This window comes from Neoarius graeffei, chromosome 4 (assembly GCF_027579695.1).
Source record: "Neoarius graeffei isolate fNeoGra1 chromosome 4, fNeoGra1.pri, whole genome shotgun sequence".
Taxonomy (NCBI): domain Eukaryota; kingdom Metazoa; phylum Chordata; class Actinopteri; order Siluriformes; family Ariidae; genus Neoarius; species Neoarius graeffei.
In genome coordinates this window covers 22950396-22969938 of record NC_083572.1, presented here as the reverse complement: position 1 = coordinate 22969938, position 19543 = coordinate 22950396, and the positions used below count along the sequence as shown (strand labels likewise).

At 42.4% G+C, this 19543-nt stretch overlaps 1 protein-coding gene across 14 annotated transcripts in view; it reads left to right on the top strand.

Annotated features, from left to right (window-relative positions):
* LOC132884940 (protein unc-80 homolog) overlaps positions 1–19543 on the top strand; it is a 382632-nt gene that overhangs the window by 310367 nt on the left and 52722 nt on the right. For all 14 annotated transcript variants that reach the window (XM_060919046.1, XM_060919045.1, XM_060919050.1 and 11 more), the window contains 5 exons: positions 8593–8858; positions 10800–10934; positions 12526–12664; positions 12753–12849; positions 12982–13152. In XM_060919046.1, coding sequence (XP_060775029.1) covers positions 8593–8858; positions 10800–10934; positions 12526–12664; positions 12753–12849; positions 12982–13152 — 808 coding nt within the window. The remainder of the gene's footprint in view (positions 1–8592; positions 8859–10799; positions 10935–12525; positions 12665–12752; positions 12850–12981; positions 13153–19543) is intronic.

Here is a 19543-nt window from a genome sequence, read left to right as displayed (position 1 = left end):
GGTTATATCAAATGATGTGGGACACTCTCATGAAAGAGGAAACGACCCAGTTGTTGGTCCCAAAGAGTTGTAGGGAACTTTTGTTCCATGCAGCTCATCGTAATCCCATGGCAGGGCATTTAGGACAGCATAAAACACTGAACTGTCTCATGGCCCATTTCCATTGTCCAGGCATTCACGGAGATCTTTGCAGGTGGTGGGCAGCAGGTCGTGAATCAGCCAGCCACCCCAAAAGTACCATTGTGTCCTTTATCATTAATCGAGATCCCAGTCAAAAGAACTGGTATGGATCTCATTGGGCCATTAGATTGGACTACATGAGGGCATCACTGTGTTTTCGTCTTCATGGATTATGCAACATGCTTCACAGAAGGAGTGCCTCTATACAACATTTCTGCATAGTGTTGCCAAGGCACTCTTCCACATTATCTCCTAAGTTGGAATCCCAAAAGAGATCCTGACTGATCAGGGCACAGCATTCATGTCATGCACACTGCACAAACTGTATAAATTAATGGAGATTAAATCATTTCATACCAGTGTGCATCATCTGCAGTGGATGGCCTAGGTGAACGATTTAATCACAGGGTTTCCCATACATAGACCATTGTGTGGCGCAGCACCACACAATGGATTCCTATCGCCACACAATCAGACTCGCGATTTTGAAAAAATAAATAAATAAATTAGTGCTGTCAAGCGATTAAAATATTTAATTGCGATTAATGTCGCGACTGTCATAGTTAACTCGCGATTAATCGCAATTTAATCGCATATTTTTGTCACCTGAAAAACCATTGTAATTCTCTTATCAGCATAAATAAGTGAATGGGCTTGCTCACCGTTCGAACTATGGGGGTACTTGGGGGATCCGAGATCCCCTGAAACAGACATGAGATCCCTTGAAAACATGATTTGGGAAATGTTGGGGGGTCTCTAAAATATTGGCAAAATGATGTTTATTGACATAGCAATCGTGTGTAACGGGAAGCATTTGCATATCTGAAGTGAGCGCGCAATGGAGAGCCGCACTCTGAGACAAGTGCAAGCACCCCCCCAAGGGAAAAAAAGGGACCCCCCGAAAATATCGGCATAGTTCGAACACTGGTTGTACCAATGTTGTTGTTGTTGTTTTTTTTTTTATTGCAGAGCATAACACGTCTTGTCACAGCCACTGCAAAGTCGGGCTGGAGCCGCCGATGGGAAAACGAAACCTAAGTCGAGCACCGTGGCTCTTCGGGGGAGGGCAGAGGACTTTGGCTGTGCGGGGTGTGGCATTACAGTCTAGCTGCTATAGTTTTTCTAAGCAAAGTCTCTGTTCCAAGTTCCTGGCAGTTTCAAAAGCTTATGAAAAACCTACATCATGTCACAGAGCGTTAATCTCGTGATAAAAAAATTATCGCCATTAAAATTGAGTCAAGTTAACGCGTTAATAACGCGACATTTTTGACAGCACTAAAATAAATGTATTTGATGTTGGGGATGTGCCAAAACAAATTCCTATCAACTGTGTTGACATGGCAATAAACTATTGAATCTTGAAATACAATTTTGTTGCGTATCGTTCCATTCATTCATAGTGCTCTTTCTTCTCGTTCATGCGCACACCCCCACACACACAGAGACGGAGAGGAGTGTACACAGGCCTGCCGTCGCGCATATACCCGGACTGCAAGTACACACATGCAAACTCCTCACTTTTCGGCGAAATTCGCCGTTTTGGTCCCAAAATAGGTCACTTGTGTGAATCGTGTAGATCCGAAGAGTTTTTTTCTTGGGGGGGTAGGCAGGCTACAACGTTATTGTTGCCAAACATTTCACTTACAAGGTTACAGCCAATCGAGATAAACAGTTACTAACACACGCTTCTTTTCCATTGGAGTTCTGATCAGCTGGTGCGCAACCCACTGCTGGTTGCCAGTCCTCGCTTATGAATATTCCACAGATTCAGACCGCAAAGTCACCTTTATATAGAGAGATCTGGCAACCTCATCTCGCGACTGGATCTGAACATACCAATGGAACAGTTTCCAGCGCGCTCAGGGGTGAATAACCATGGGCGGATCTACCGGGGTGGCATAGGGTGGCAAATGCCACTCTAAAAGAGAGCCTTGCCACCCCTGCTGCCACCCCAGTTGGCAGCGACGAATTCAAAGAAAAATTACGGCCAATATGACATTTACGTGCGTGAATTTCCAATGTCTGACTGCGGCGAATGCAGCATGAGATAACGCCAGAGATTGGTTGTTTTGGAAAATTGAGAGGCGCGAAGCGAGGGAGCCAGGAGTCGCGAGGAAAGGAGACACGGGAGGACAGAGGTAAAAGCTGATTAACTATCTATCAAGAAATGAAATTATAATGAATGAACAGTGCTAGCATAGTTGCGATGCTGATTTTGAGAGGATAAAAATCAGGTTGGAGAACGTTATTTAGCTAACTATACATGTAAGGCCAAAAAAAAAAGTGTGTTTCCGGTAACCCGACCGATCGAGAATTTCCGCTTCGAAATTGCCAATCGTAAAGTTTTTATTACAAATTTCCCTCGATATTTTCATGTAAGCGGCGTTAGTTTGTCATAATTTTTTGTTTCAACGTATTCAAGTTGTGAAAGAAACGATAAAAAGTAAAATGTTTCGCCACTTCTATCAGCCCTCCTGCATAAACATGGAAGCGCACTTGTATACTGAAGGAGGAAGGGAAAACTGAGCCGAGCCGCCATTTTGAATCCTCATTCAAGGCTGTAATGCAAATTGCTTCCTCTTCAATATACAAGTGCACTTCCATGGCAGGAAAAACACTACATTTTGCCACCTATGTAGTCCCCTTTTTATACAAATAGGAGTCATTCAGGATTCAGCCATGTTTTTGCTCAGTGTTTTTGCTCGACCCAAGTTCTACAGTAGGCTAGGCTAGGCTGTCTGCTTTTAATGGAAGTAGCCTAGCCTAGGACGTTAAACCATATTTTCACGTTATTTCTTGATAAGGTGTTTTCACGTTATTACATGAAAATATCATGAAATAACGTGATAATTTCGTATCATGAAATTACGTGATGTTATATTACATGATAAATATATTGTAAAAACGTGATAACTTTGTTAAAATCAATACTACGTTAAAACATTAGCTGAAATTTTAGTTCTAACAGCCACAGAAAACATAGCACAGTGGGGTCACAGGGAGTCTCTTGACTGGAAAAAAAAAGGGTGTTTTTCTTTCTATGTTAGACTTGCTGGATAATCATAACCCCATCATTAAAAAAAGACTTGAACAACAAGCTAAAAATGCAAAATACACAAGTAAAACAATACAGAATGAAATACTTGAGTGCTTGGCTGCAATGGTCAAAGAGGAAATCATCCAGGAAGTTAAAACGAGCAAGCAGTTTTCAGTTATTGTTGATGAAACTAAAGATGTTCAGAAAAAAGAGCAAATGTCATTTGTTTTGAGATATTTTTACAACGGTGTGGTTCATGAAAGCTTTCTGGAGTTTGAAGTGGCAGAACACCTGGATGCCACCGCCTTAAGTGACAAGATTATATGCTTCCTTGAGAAACATGGGCTGGAGTACAAGAAAAACCTTGTGGGACAGGGCTACGATGGCGCAGCAGTGAAGCGTGGGGCACATGCAGGTGTTCAAGCAAAAATAAAAGAAGTAGCCAAACATGCCTTCAGATAGCAAACACACTTTTTGTGTCTCTGTGTACTATCCAGTTCTGGATAACATGATTGGAGAAATATTTTCTAACACAAACTGTAACATTATGCAGGGTGTCCAGGCACTAAATCCATCAAGTCCAACTTTTTTGAGAGAGGAGACTGTTCTGCTATTGGCTGAAGCTTATGATTCAAATATTGAGGATCTTAAACATGAGTTACATCAGACGAGGAGAGTACTAGACAGAAAAAAGGGGGAACAGGAGAGTCCTACCACTCTCATGGAGTTCACTCAGTTTTTGGACCCATACCAAGATGTTTTTTTTTTTTTTTGAGTTGTTCAGGTTGTGTAAAATAGCGGTTGTCTTGCCTGTGAGCAGTGCATCCTGTGAACGAAGTTTTTAATCTCTCAGGCTCATAAAGACTTATTTGCGGTCGACTATGACAGAAAAGAGACTATCAAGTTTGGCTGTACTCACCATTGAATCAAAGCGCACAAAAGCATTAGATCTTGATAAATTTGTGAAGCGTTTTGCTGAGCAACATGGAAATCGCCGCATTCAGTTGTTGTAGGCATGGCAAGTTCATGTTATGCTCACTGGTGAGCCTTTACAAAGCATGAGAAAATAAAACTATAAAATGTGACACTGGTGTAAATGGTTTAAATCATGCTGAACTTGAAGCAGTGTTGTTATTGTTGTTTTTTAGTGTCTGTTCTTTTGCATATACAGTATAAAACTGTCTAGAAACGGTATAGACCTCATCTGAGAATGTGTGTTCTTCGTGAACAATAAAAGCATGAGATTAAGTTTGTCTGTATGAGTTTGTAAATGGCAGCCCGTGCCCTTTTGTAGTGTGTACATACTATTTGTCGTCAAACTGTGATAACTGTGATTAAATTCAGTATATATACACGTCTGTAATACGTTGCCACCCCTCAAAAATTCCTGCCCCCCTCTTGCCACCCCATAATATTTTCTAGATCCACCCCTGATTTCACATAGGTGATGTCTTTAAGAAAATTGACAGACAGGGATTGGCCAGGTGTGTCCTCTGGGGTAGGTCTGTTAGATAGCACAGGCAGCAATATATACCTTTTTGTAAATAGCCCACTGTGTTGTACACAGGGGTGAAAATTAACTTCACAAAATATCAAACTTTACTGGCCACTGACAAATAAATGGTACAATTTACCGGCCACTCAACAGTAACTTATTAAGACATGTTTATGGAAAGTTATTTTGTACTGTATTAAATTCAAGATGTCACTGGTTGCAATTTTTTTTGTAACGTAGACTACGAAATGTACTTTTGCGCGTGTGCCGTGTGTCTGTGCACCCTTCTCACCTTTTTCACCCCTGACCAGTTTGCATGCCTGCAAGTAGGCCTGTTAGGCTAATTAAAAATAACGCAGCCTTCCCAATTTGCCTTCCGACCCCTTATTTTAAAAGGTAGCCTACGTCGTGCTCGTGATGCGCTTTATCATAGCCTTCTTGGCTTACAGGAAACGGACATCCCTGAGTCAGGCTATAAACCAATTTTGATGCATACAGTAGCAGCTTGACGCGAGGAACCGGCCTTATTGCATTATCCCGTTTATCCTCCTTCAGCAATGACTTCCCTTACGATAGGGCACTTGAGTTTTTTTTCAGGAAGCCACGCAGAATTAAATGTTCTGATTGGGCATGCAGGCTTTGCACCAATTAGGGTAATGCGTTTTCATTATTGTTAGTTGCCTTGGTGTTACCTTAAGTGGTTTCTTACATCTAATTATGATATTTTATTATTATTTTGTTGTTACATTATACTATTTATTTCATTTTAGTATTGGTTGAGGTAAGTGTTGAGTTCAATATTTAAAATAAAAACCTCCAGCTTGTTTTCTGCAATTTATTCCTTGAATGTCAACTAAAGAATGATTGAAAGATTGCCACCAAAAAGGCAAAAAACTAAGGTAAAAACCAGAGATGCATCGATTGACCGGCTGCCGATCGGAATCGGCCGATTTTCATGTGATCGGCCATGACCGGCGACCGGCCGGTCAAAATTAAAATATGCCGATTTTCTGCCGATCAAAACTTGTGTATCACATAGAGATGAAAGTGGAAATACTCGTAATTCGCAACTAAAGAGACTGCAGCTACACTGGCAGCTTGAACATGCTTTCTAGTGCGATTGTGTTGCGCTTGCGCAGAACAGTGTCAGTCCTACGCGCCTAACGAGCTCCGGCGCGCGCGCCGTTAACAAAAAAAAAAAAATCACTATATATTATGTATCCAAATATAATTAATTTTTTTGTGCCAGATATTGGATGTGAAAAGAAGAAAATGTTTGTGGTTGTGTGAATTTCCCATTACAGGAATTAATACGTTAGCCTATTACCAAACATCTAGTTAGATTTGTACAAAGAGAGAGAGAAAAATAATGTCTTTTTTGTTTGTTTTACAACCTTGGTTGCACTTGATTCCATTGGAAATTACTCTACAAATACACATTTGACAAAGATGATAGAATGGCTATGGTATGACTGGAAATTATTTTTGTATTTTGATACTGAATGAAGAAATGGGTTGTTCTATAAGGCATAAGTTTTCAGATGTAAATAGGCTTATGAAAGTGTGTTCCATAGCAGTAGGCAAATAATATATGAGGGGGAAATTGTGTGAATTTCCTATTTCAGGAATTAATATGGGGCGGCACGGTGGTGTAGTGGTTAGCGCTGTCGCCTCACAGCAAGAAGGTCCGGGTTCGAGCCCCGTGGCCGACGAGGGCCTTTCTGTGCAGAGTTTGCATGTTCTCCCTGTGTCCGCATGGGTTTTCTCCGGGTGCTCCGGTTTCCCCCACAGTCCAAAGACATGCAGGTTAGGTTAACTGGTGACTCTAAATTGACCGTAGGTGTGAATGTGAGTGTGAATGGTTGTCTGTGTCTATGTGTCAGCCCTGTGATGACCTGGCAACTTGTCCAGGGTGTACCCCGCCTTTCTCCCATAGTCAGCTGGGATAGGCTCCAGCTTGCCTGCGACCCTGTAGAACAGGATAAAGCGGCTAGAGATAATGAGATGAGATGAGGAATTAATATGTTAATACCAAACATGAAGAAAGATTTTACAAAGAACAATATCTTTTTGTTTTTCAACCTTTGAGGTGTTGAAAATTTATTACTGAAAATCTGGCAGAATGTTCTATTAAAAAAAAGATTAAAAGAAAATAGTCTTTGTGTGTGCTGTGAAGTGGTTTGAAAAAATGAAATCGGAATCGGCTAAAGTCAGTATTGGCAGGTCACACTCCATGGAAAATCGGAATCGGCCCAAAAATTGCAATCGGTGCATCTCTAGTAAAAACTAAACTTTAACTTCAATTTTGGTGAGTAATTTTCATAAATTTAAAAGACAGGTTTTCCACCAGCATCAAAACCAGCAAACTAATGGCCTGCCCTGTAATGTAAAGTTGGGTCGAGGAATGAAACCAGGCAGGGTTCTGGTAAAATTGTTTTAGCTGTCTTCTCTTAAAGAACTTAAGAATTTAGATTGAACTGAATAATCTCAAATGCTTCTTGTAACTTTAAAATAGTCCCGGCAGGTGACTCTGAAGAAAAATACTGTGTGTTTGAACACCGCCCGCTGTAAACACTTTGCATACACCCCGATGACCAACTCCACCGACCACCACGACACCACCCCGCACGAATTCCTCATCAGCACAGTGGAGCACCACAAATTGCTACCTGGTCTGTGGGAAACACTGAATCAGACTCTTAAAAACATGATTTGTAAGTTCATTCATGGGGAAATCGAGATAGATGGCTGGAACCTTTCTTATTTGCAGTGTAAGGGGTCCCACAAGCCTTCTGAAACTGTGGAGAGAGGAGGTTCCTGTGGCTCTGGCATTGGTGGTTCCTGAGAGGGAGGATCTGGGACTGGAGGTAAGCCTAAAAAGTGGGTCCCAGTTCATCCCAGTTCCCTGTGGAGACAACCTCTCGCTGTCCCAGAGAACACAGATGGCAGGAGAAATTTTCCAATGTGTTTTCAGCTCGACCTGATTGCACTAATTTCATAGAGCAACACATTGAGACTCCTTCAGTGATGGTTGTACCTGTTTTGGCTACCCAAACACAAACTGCGATTCGGGATGAACTCAAGGCTGTGCTCAACATGGGGGTAATCGACACTGCATTTGACTCAGGGATGTTGACAGACTCCCTTGACTTCAGTATCCAGAGAAAAAACTGCCTTTTCTACTGAGTTACATCAGTTTGTCACCCTTCTGTTTGGATTGTTTGGAGCCCCACTGACATTTCAAAGACTCATAGACAGAATTCTCCACCCACACAGTGCATAGTCTGCTGCCTAGTTAGATGACATAATTTACAGAAATGATTGGCAGCAGCATTTACAACATCTGATGGCTGTCCTGAGATCCTTGAGATGAGTGTGACTTACAGCAAACCCAAGGAAGTGTGCAATTGGGCTGGTGGAAGTTGGCTGCAGGCCAGACAGCTTCCCACCCTGATACAAGCAATGGGGGTATGTGCTAGTGGCGGCATGGTCAAGCAACAGCTGTGGATGGAGAGGAGGCAGGTAGAACCTGCAGGTCCATTGATGAGTCTCACCTGTGACAGATTACTGGCAATTTATTTGTGTGTCTCTTGTGTTCTTTCAGAAGAAGCCAGTAAGAGAGCTGAGCAACCCAACACTGTGTGTGTGTGTGTGTGTGTGTGTGTGTGTGTGTGTGTGTGTGTGTGTGTGTGTGTGTGGAGCATGTAAAGATTGCTGTAAAACTCAATCATAATAATAAACTCACCCCATGCTGTCATAAACCTATCTCCTATTTCCTGATTTTCACAAGACCCATGAGAGTGCTCCAACATGCTTATTAGAGGCAGATGTACCTGTTGCTTGCTTGCTTGTTTTATGCTTTTTTTGTGTACAATTTCAGGGAAAGAACTCTTTGGCATGGACACTTTGCACAAGGTTTTGTGGATCAAGCTGTTGGAGGAGATGTTTCTGGGCATGCCTAGTGAGTACCCCTGGGGCGATGAGATCATGCTCTTTCTGAACGTGTTTAACGGAGCCCTACTGCTCCACCCTGAAGACAGTGCCCTCCTCAGGCAGTACACTGCCACAGCCATCAACACTGCTGTACACTTCAACCATCTCTTCTCCCTGAGTGGCTACCAGTGGATTCTTCCCACAATGCTTCAGGTGTGGATCTCAAATAGAAGCCCTCTGTAACTAGAGCAAAACTGTATCAATAAAAGGCTGTGAATAAATGTATTTATACCACTACTCAAGAACTTGCATAATACTTGCATGTCAGGTGTGATGCCCAGTCCCATGTTTTGATTGCCTGGTAACCCAAATGCGTTGGCAAAAAAGTGGCAATGATAAAATATGTCCAGCTTGTTAGCTAATAGCTATTAAAGTGCATTGACACATAGTTATCCCAGGGAAATTATGTCAAAAAATGTCATCAAGCCATGGGTAAATTTTCTGTCCACTGATCACAAGTAAAATTAATAGGAAAAAATATGTTTAACAAGGCGACGTATTGTGCTAGCAGAAAACTGTCAGACTTTACCTCACTCTGTTTCACCACCCAGGGCTTAGGCTGTAGGTCAGCCAGCAGTGGGATTCAGAACAAGTAATGCACACTATAGTTACAACCTCAAGGTATGCACCACCACCCTGAAGTGCAGTACAATTTAGCCATACATAGTGGACAAAGTACAAAAATCCTTTTGCTAACATTACCTTTCGTAACAGGAGTAAAAGTAAAAGTCTTCGATTTGCATTTCTGTTTGAGTTAAAGGTAGACTGCCTTTCAGATTTTTCAATTGTAGGTCATAAAAAGAATTTTCCGTGACACCAATTATTTTTGTTACTGAATTCGAATCACAGATTTCCAATTTTATTATTATTTTTTTAAAATAGAACAATTAATGAACTTAGGGCCCCATGGACCTAAATTCTCAGCTATTTTTGCCTGCTTCAACATGACCCAATTCAAGATACGTCATGCATCATGTGGTGGGCTTTCCCCATTCGTGCAAGGCATTGTGGGATACAAATTCGAAACAGGAGAGAAAAATGGAGGATGTGAATGTGCGAATGAAATGTGGAAGACTGACTGCAGTAACAGAAAGTGAGAAGAAAAGACGCTATTTTGCGAAGGAAAGGAAATGCAGGATCAAACTAATAAATATCGGTGGTCAGCGAGCACCTCGGTGTGATCAGCTGTTCATTTAGCAACAAAATGATGTAACTGTGTCAGTGTACAGTAAAAGGTAAAACTGCGCATGCGCACATGGACTTCCTCTGTCTGCTTGACTGTGCAAAGTGGGCGACTTCATTCACATTATTTGCTAGGGAACCCCCTCAATTTAAATAACTTCCTAGCCACAGAATGACCTGATATTTTGAGATATTACAGAAATAAAAATATATCAGAATGACCAAATTTCAGAGGGAACTAAATTTCAATTCCAATATTCCAAAAATTTCCAATTTTATGAAATCGAAAGGCAGTCTTGCAGTAAAGTTCAAATGTACCTGCTTTTTACTGGTGTTAAATATTAAAGTACTGAGTTATTCTATATTTTGATGATTAGTTCCCCAAATCCTCTCAGACTGCACAGCAAAACAAGACAGTACATGTCCACTACAGTTGTATGAATATCTCCCTCCACTCCAGCACTCCAGTGCCTCACGGCTTGAGCTTGAGGGGTTTGTCTGTCTACAATGCAGGACATGAACCTGTCAATCATGAAATTGTAGCATTCAAATAAAAAAAGGATGTACTTTAATGAAGCACAGATACTTGAAAAAAAGTACTCAAGGGCAGTATTACATGTAATTCATTACTATATACCCATTTTTTGCAAAACTCATTTGGAACCAATGTTTGTTTTCTTTCCTAGTTGTTGAATCACATTTTCCACAGACAACAAATAAAAAAAAATTAATAGCTGAAACAGAAAATTTGTTTGTCACACGTGCAGGCAACTGATTTTTCCACTGCTGATTTGTTAGTGCTTCCTAAAACTTGGAACAACTTATGTGCATATAGGTATCTGAAACACTGATTACTAATTTATTCTGCTTTTTTATTACTTACTGTATTATGATTGTTGTTCTTCATATCAGACATATGCTGATTATGAAAGTAACCCATTGCTGCGTCGAGGCATTGAGTTCTGCTGCCGACAGTTTTACATACTCCACCGCAAACCGTTTGTCCTGCAGCTGTTTGCCAGTGTGGCCCCACTGCTGGAGTTCACTGTGAGAGCATAAAACCTTATAATTCATATGATGATAACATTATGACTACTGACAGGTGAAGTGAATAACATTGATTATCTCATTACAATGGCACCTGCCAAGGGGTGGGATATATTGGGCAGCAAAAGAACAGTCAGTTCTTGAAGTTGATGTGTTGGAAGCAGGAAAAATGAGCAAGCTTAAAGATCTGAGTGACTTTGACAAGGGCCAAATTGTGATGGCTAGATGACTGGGTCTGAGCATCTCCAAAACGACACATCTTGTGGAGTGTTCCAGGCACGCAGTCGTTAGTATCTACCAAAAGTGGTCCAAGGAAGGACAACTGGTGACAGGGTCATGGGCGGCCAAGGCTCACTGATTCGCATGGGGCACAAAGGCTAGCCCATATGATCCAATCCCACAGAAGAGCACAAACTGCTGAAAAAGTTAATGCTGGCTAAAACAGAAAGGTGTCAGCATTAACTTTTACAGTGGTTTGTGCTACAGTAGCTTTTCTGCCTTTGTGCCCCATGTGAATCAGTGAGCCTTGGCTGCCCTTGACCCTGTCACCATTTCACTGGTTGTCATTTCTTGGACCACTTTTGGTAGGTACTAACCAGTGCATTCCAGGACAACTCACAAGCTGTGCCATTTTGAAGATGCTCAGACCCAGTCATCTAGCCATCACAATTTAGCCCTTGTCAAAGTAACTCAGATCCTTATATGCTTGCCAATTTATACTACTACTACTACTACTACTAATAATAATAATAATAATTTCAATTTATATAGCGCCGTTCTCACACCCAAGGTTGCTTTACAATTAGGGGAAAAAAAAAAAGAGTCCACCAAAAGAGGGCGTAGCTGCCCAGAGTCCCACCAAAAGACACACGAAGATAAATCCCACATCGCCTGCACAGCCGCCGCAATGCCATCAGGTAACATCGCTCAGAACACTGCACCATGAATCCACAAACTGAGCACAGAAGCACTGCCGTACAGTCCCAAACCACCTGCATAGCCATCGTGATGCCACTGGGCAACATCGCTCGGAACACCGCACCAAGCACAGGAGCACCACCGCACAGAGCACTGGACAACCCTGATGTTAAAAGAGCAATGAGCTCATAGCGAGGAGCACAGGCATCACCCATGGCAGACCAAGGCCTGAAGGGAACTGACGCCCAAACCTGGGTCTGGCGCTATGCCACAACCGGCAGACAAAACATTCAAACAAAAAAAACAAACAAACATCAAATTATATAAACACAAAAAGAAAAACAAAGTGAGAAAAAAAAGAAGCAGCAGCCAAAATGCACACAGCGTACTCTCAGCGTACCATGTATCCTGCTTATAACATATCAACTTCAAGAACTGACTGTTCTCTTGCTGCCTAATATATCGCACCCTTTGACAGGTGCCATTGTAATGAGATAATCAATGTTATTCACTTTACCTGTCAGTGGTCATAATGTTATGGCTGATTGGTGTATGTCTGTACTACAATTTTATGCTTCTTTAATAGTATTCAATCGAGCAATCAGCTGTTATCATCCCCATTTTTAAGGTGTGTTTTCATAGACATTGTAGCACTGATTATTTCTTCCCTCAGACCTGCACCAGTACTGGACTATCTAAAGGTGTGTCTGCACAGTGCCTGTTTGACCTGCTGGTGTCCCTGGAAGGAGAAACAGCAGACAGCCTGGATGCTTTGGAGCTGGTAAAAGCTGAGAAACCACTACGTTCTCTGGGTAAAAGGTCATGCTAGACCCCCTCACACTAAACACCTTCATATGTTTCTCTTTCAAAAACATTTCTTATGAATTTTTTTCCATTCAGATTTTTGTTATGGAAATGAGGACCTAGTCTTCTCCATCAGTGAATCCATCAAGCTGTGTGTAACTGTGGTGGCCTATGCTCCTGAATCCTTCCGAAGGTGCACAACCTAAAATACATCTGTAGTCTGTGATAACACCACTAGCCGCTTTCTGTGTCAGTACCAATATTATGTCTACGTAATAGCATCATGTCTGTGTGTCTTTAAAGCCCATGCTATCTCCTTTTCCAGTCTACAGATGCTGATGGTTCTAGAGGCACTAGTTCCTTGTTATTTGCAGAAGCTGAAGAGTAACAGTCAGGCCTTGGAGTCAGCATCTGTAGCCAGAGATGAGATTGCAGCCATAGCCGCACTGGCCACCTCTCTGCAGGCTTTGCTCTATAGTGTGGAGGCCCTAACAAGGTTTGTTCCTCTTTCTTTCTTTAAGGCTTTATTTTCTCACATGTACACTCAAGCACAGTGGAATTCATCCTCTGCATTGAACCCATCTGAAACAGTGAACACATGCACGCACACAGAAGGTGCCTTGCTCAAGGGCAGTTCAGTCATGAATACAGAGAATACATGAATAGAGAGAGGGGAATTCACCCCCCCCCACACACACACACACATTTTTCCTTTCAATTTGGTTCAGGGAATTGAACCGGTGACCCATTGGATCCAAGGCTGCTTCTGTAACCTTTAGTCCTTCCCTTTCTCTGCACAGCTACACCCATTGCACAACATTCCGCTTTGCTTCACAAACATGTTTTCATAATGTCCTCTTAGCTTGTGTGTGTATTCCTTTGCTTGTCCATCCTATTTGTGAACATTTGAAAGCCTTGGTTCCAAGTTTCTAGTCATAGTTTCTGGGTCTGGAAAAACCATCAAGGCCACCAGTGAATGTGGTTTTGCACTATCTTGTTGAAATATCCCTGGAAAAGATGATGTCTTTAAGGCAGCGTATGTTGCTCCAAAATCGCAATGTACTTTTCTGCATTAATGCTGCCATCACAGCAGTTTAAGTTACCTTTGCCAAAGTTACTGACACAACCCCATACCATGACAGACCCTAGCTTTTGGACTTGTTGCTGGTAACAGTCTGGATGGTCCTTTTCAGCTTTGGTCCAGAGCACACAGCATCTATTTCTTCCAAAAAGTTATGGAATATTGATTTGTCTGACCACAATACACATTTCCACTGTGTGATGGTCACCAGGACACCAGATGCCTACAAGCCCAGAGAAGTCAATGGCACTTCTGGAGACAGTTACCATAAGGCTTCCTTTTTGTACAGGAAAGTTTTAACTGGCATTTGTGGATGTAACTCCATATTGTAGCACTTGACAAAGGTTTGCCAAAGTAATCCTGAACCCATGTGGTTATATCAGTTATAGATGAATGACAGTTCTTGGATTGTTGTCTGAGGGATCGGAGATCACAGGTGTTCAGCTTAGGCTTGCACCCTTGCCATTTATGCACCAAAATTCCTTCAGATTCCTTGAATTGTTTAATATTGTACACCATAGACGGTGAAATATCAAAATCCCTTTCTATGTTTATTTGAGGAACATTGTTTTTTAAACATTTCAGTAATTTTCTCACTCGTGTTCACAAACTGGAGATCCTCAGCCCATCTTTGCTCCTCAAAGACGAGGCTTTTCCTGGATACTGCATTTGTACCAAATCATGATGATAATCACCTGTTGACATCACCTGTTCTAAATCACATAATTGTTTAATTGTTTTGCCGAAGTATGAGTCCTAAATTGCCTCCTTCCCAACATTTTTTGAAATGTGTTGCAGGCCTGAAATGCAGGAACAGATGTGCACTCACTGGCCACTTTAATAGGAACTTGTTCTTGATTCTAAGATACGTTTGTCGCTGGCAGGAGTGGAACCCAGTGTGGTCTTCTGCTGTTGCAGATGATGCTTTTCTGCTCACCATGGTTATAAAGAGTGACTTTATGAGTTACTATATCCTTTCTGCTACTGCTTGGACTGATACCTTGTCATGGTGTAGTCGCTTGTGTGTCTTCTATGACCCCAAGGGCTCATACTGGTGGGGGCCTTCGGGTCCCTGATAAGTTCAACTATTCCAGAGTTGGTCTTGGGATAGGGGCCAGATGAAAATCAGTCCACCGGGGTCCATGCCCCAACAACTGTGCTGAGGTCTGTGGCACGACAACCTGCATATGAGTGAAGCATGGTGGTACCATTTTGCCAATTGACTGGGATGAGCCATTGCAGCCTACCTACATCAACATCAAGAGGGTCTGGAGGCCAACCATCAGAACATGGAAAACTAGGTATTGGGTGAGCTACCTAGTGGGCATAGAGGCTGCAGTCTACAACACCTGGACAACTGCTGGAACGGCCAAGGGTACAATGACTACCGTCTTCCCTTAGAGGACACAAGCCTGAAGTGGTCAGCCTGCCTGAGTCAGTTCAAGTCAAGGTCAGCCCACTGACTCTACCCCATTTAACCGCTTCTCCAGTTATACACATGGTGATTTGTGTCCCCCAGTGAGTCCACTCTATGTGTCCTCTGGACAAAGGATGCAGATACGGAATCGGGCAGTCTATCTGCTAGCCGTGGAGAGGTCAGCAGCCTTGCCATGGTGAAAACTCTCTACCCACTACAGACTCCTCAACAACAACATTGTACAATCTGCATCGGTCTGATGGGAAGCAACATTGCAAGCGTGATGGATCAAGGGCAAAGCCTTCAGGATCCCCTGACCCTGATTTTCCCAGAAGCCTCCGCAAATACAACTCCCAGATCAAGATTGCTTTGTGGAATGTCCAAACCATGTCCAACACATCTACCAACAAGCACCAAGCACTGCAACATGGCTCTGCTCTAGTAGCATCCAAGTTCAAGAGGCTGAACATCGACATCACCTGCCTCAGCGAGTGTTGAATCCCTGGTGAAGGAGAATTCTCAGATGGTGATTATATCTTTTTTCATTCAGGGAGACCCAGTGACCAGCCCAAACTGGAAGGTGTTGCGATTGCCATGAAGTCAAGCCTCAGACCACAAGTGCAGAAATAGAAGGGTATTAATTCACGAATCATGACCATGCGCATCAAACTTAACACCAAGTGCCATGCAACTATCATCAGCGTGTACGCTCCTACCTTTAAGAGACTGCAGGAGGAGAAGCGGCTCTTCGATGACCAACTTACATCAGTTCTTATAGAGGTACCACCCCATGACAGACTATTCCTCCTTGGCGATTTTAATGCAAGAGTTGGTACGAACACTGAAGCTTGGCCCAATATCATTGGGCCAAATGGACTAGGAAAGGAAAATGCTCAGGGAGTGACACTCTTAGAACTCTGCACCAGGTTTGGTCTGCTAATCTCCAATACAGTGTTCACACACCATGACATCCACAAGGGGACCTGGAAACATCCGCGCTCACAGAGATGGCAATTGATTATATAATTGATTTTATATATATAATTGATAATATATAATTGATTATATAATAGTCAGACAACACTACAAGAGTGACCTTGCAGAGTCAAGAGTCCACCGCAGTGCAGATTGCTGGACAGATCACAAGCTAGTCTGTGCTTGGCTAAACCTGCGATTTCACATTTCCACTCAGTGCAGACACAGAAAAATCACACCTCGCCTGAACACAGCACGGCTCAAAGTTCCTGAAATCAAACAACAACTCCAGGATGCCATTGCCTCAAAGCTGCCTAACATCACCTCAGAAAGCTTAGAGGAACACTGGAAGGATCTAGATTCCACTCTCTATAGCACTTCCAAAGAGATTCTTGGACTGCAGAAGAGGAACCACAGAGACTGGTTGACGAGAACAACATGCTGATACAAGACCTGCTCAAGCACAAGCGAGAGTGCTTTCAAGCCCTCCTCCAAAAAGACACACTGGAGAACCACAAACGCTACAGCTCATCCTACAGCCAGTGCCAGCGAAAGCTGCGTTGTATACTGAACCGGTAGTGGTTAGACAGAGCTGCTGAAATTGAGTCCTATGCCCAGCGCCATGATTCCCATGGCTTTTTTTGAAGCCCTCCATGTAGTCTCACAGCATAAGACAGGTGGAACTAACCCTATCAACTCAGCAGATGGAGTCCGCCTATCTGAACCTCAAGACATCTTGGCTAGATGGAGAGAACACTTCAGTACACTCCTGAACCAGCAAGGCACAGCAAACATGTCAGTCTTAGATGACATTCCCTAGGAGGAGGTCATCCAGGAGCTCGAGCATGAACCAACTCTGGATGAAGTTGAAAAGGCATTACAACAGCTGAAACTAGGTAAAGCACCAGGTCCAGATGGCATTCCTGCAGAAGTCTTGAAGGCTGAAGAACCCCTTCTCTTAAATGAACTGCACATACTACTGCTGACCATCTGGGCAGAAAAAAGGGTGTCAAAAGACTTCAAGAATGGCATAATCATCAAGCTGTTCAAGAAGAACTGTCATTTTATTTGTGGTAATTACCATGGCATAACACTGCTAGCCATGGTCGGAAAGCTGTATGCACGCGTCATCCTCAACAAGATTTGGCCTTCAATTGCTCCATTCACCCCTGAGGTCCAGTGCAGTTTTCAACCAGGATGCTCCACCATAAATATGATGTTTGCCCTCCGCCAATTACTGGAGAAAAGCCGTGAACAACACCAGGAATTGCACCTGATATTTGTCGATCTTGTCAAGGCGTTTGACACTGTAAACAGACAACTCCTGTGGCAACTACTACTGCGCATTGGAATACCACCGAAAGTAGTTAACATCATCTGCAGTTTCCATGAAGGAATGCAAGCCCAGGTCTTAGTAGATGGGGATATGACTGAATCTTTTGAGGTTTCATCTGGATTGAGACAAGGCTATGTCCTGGCACCAACCCTGTTTATCCTCTACTTCTCGTTTGTGTTACGCCACCCCCACAAGTCAATGGAGAACTTTGGAGTAGATATCAGATACAAACTTGATGGCCAGTTGGTCAATCTCAGACGACTAAAGACCAAATCTACCAAGGTTGTGAGGTTGGATGGTTTCCTGTTTGCAGATGATGCTGCCCACAGTACAAGAACAGCTCAGTCACTTCAAAATGCGGCCACCGCCATCAATAGGGCATGCAGCGACTTTGGTCTTACAATCAGTTAGCCAAAAACAGAAGTGATGCACTTCCTTCAAAATGATGATGTCCAACCTATTACCATCGACAATCATCAGCTAACACAGGTAAAGAGCTTCACTTATTTAGGTGGTGAACTAACTGTTGATGCATCAACGGATGCTGAAATCAAGAGACAACTGGCCAGAGGAGCAGCTGCATTTAAGTCACTCACAACCAGATGCTGGAACCGGAGAGGCTTGACTATAACAACCAAAGTGGCAGTGTACAAAGCCACCCTCGCCCTACACATCCATCTATTAGAAATGTTCCATCAAAGGTCACTGAGGCAAATTCTAAAGATCCAATGGTGGCATCACATTACCAACACAGAAGTGCTACAAAGAGCCAAGACAACAACCATAGAAACCATGGTACGCAGCAACCGCCTCCGTTGGTTAGGGCATGTCTGCAGGATGCCTGATTACAGAATCCCAAAGCAGCTTCTCTTTGGAGAGCTTGCCCATGGAATTAGATCTTGTGGACACCCCAAGAAGTGATGGAAAGGCTGCATGAAAGAGGATTTAACCATATTTGGCATTGGTGACAACTGGTACAACACTGCAGCTGACAGATCTGTGTGGAGAGACCACATTCACAGTGGAAAGACCTTGTCCGGGACGAGGCTACAACGGCGCGCGGAAGAGAGACATCAGTGGCGCCACCGAAGAGCCACCCTTGCGCAGAGATGACAGGGACCATAAGATATCCTTTCTGGCAGCTCCAACCAATCTGGGGTGGGTTTCCCGAAAGTCTCTTAAGGCTAAGAGCGGCTTTAATTACGTTTTAAGATCCATCGCCAAGTTAACGTGGTTTTCCCGAACAACATCATAGCCAAAGTAGTCCTTTAGTTTGCTCTGAACTTACGATGGACCTGGATCACTCTTTCACAACAAAGAGCGTCTCCTCGCAGCCAAAAACACAGAATGCGCATACACCTCTGAGGGTCTCTCACAGTCAATGGGGGAAATTGGTGTTAAATCTGCTGCCGGTGTTAAATTATTTTTCTTGTACATTAGAAGTACATTGAGTTAATTATTAAATAAATATATGAAAAATATTATGAGTATATTTCAATATGTTATGGAATTACATATGGATATCATAATGTCACATTAACATTACCACATTTTAATCAAATTTAACTCCATTAGGCAAGTGAGTATCTCATTTAGTGTCATAAACAAATTTCTTCACCTCTAACCGTGTGTGTGTGTGTGTGTGTGTGTGTGTGTATGAATGAGAGAGAGGTTTTGATCTGTGTGTCATATATATATATATATATATATATATATATATATATATATATATATATATACAGTGTGTGTGTATAGTGTGTGTGTATAGTGTGTGTGTATGTATATCTCATCTCATTATAATGTGTGTGTGTGTGTGTGTGTGTGTAAGGGAGAATTACAATTGCATGGGGAAAATGTTTACTTAATTATTTAGCTTATTATTTGCTCATTCTTTCATGTGAGCATTTGTTCATTTAATTAAAAAACATGCTTGGAATAAAAAATATTATTGTCCAAAAATGTAAAATAGTTTCAATTATTAATTACATTATATATGTAATGCTTGACAACGATACAATATATTTACATATTTTAGCACTTTATATTTCATTGGTTTTTGGTTAAAAATGAACACCATG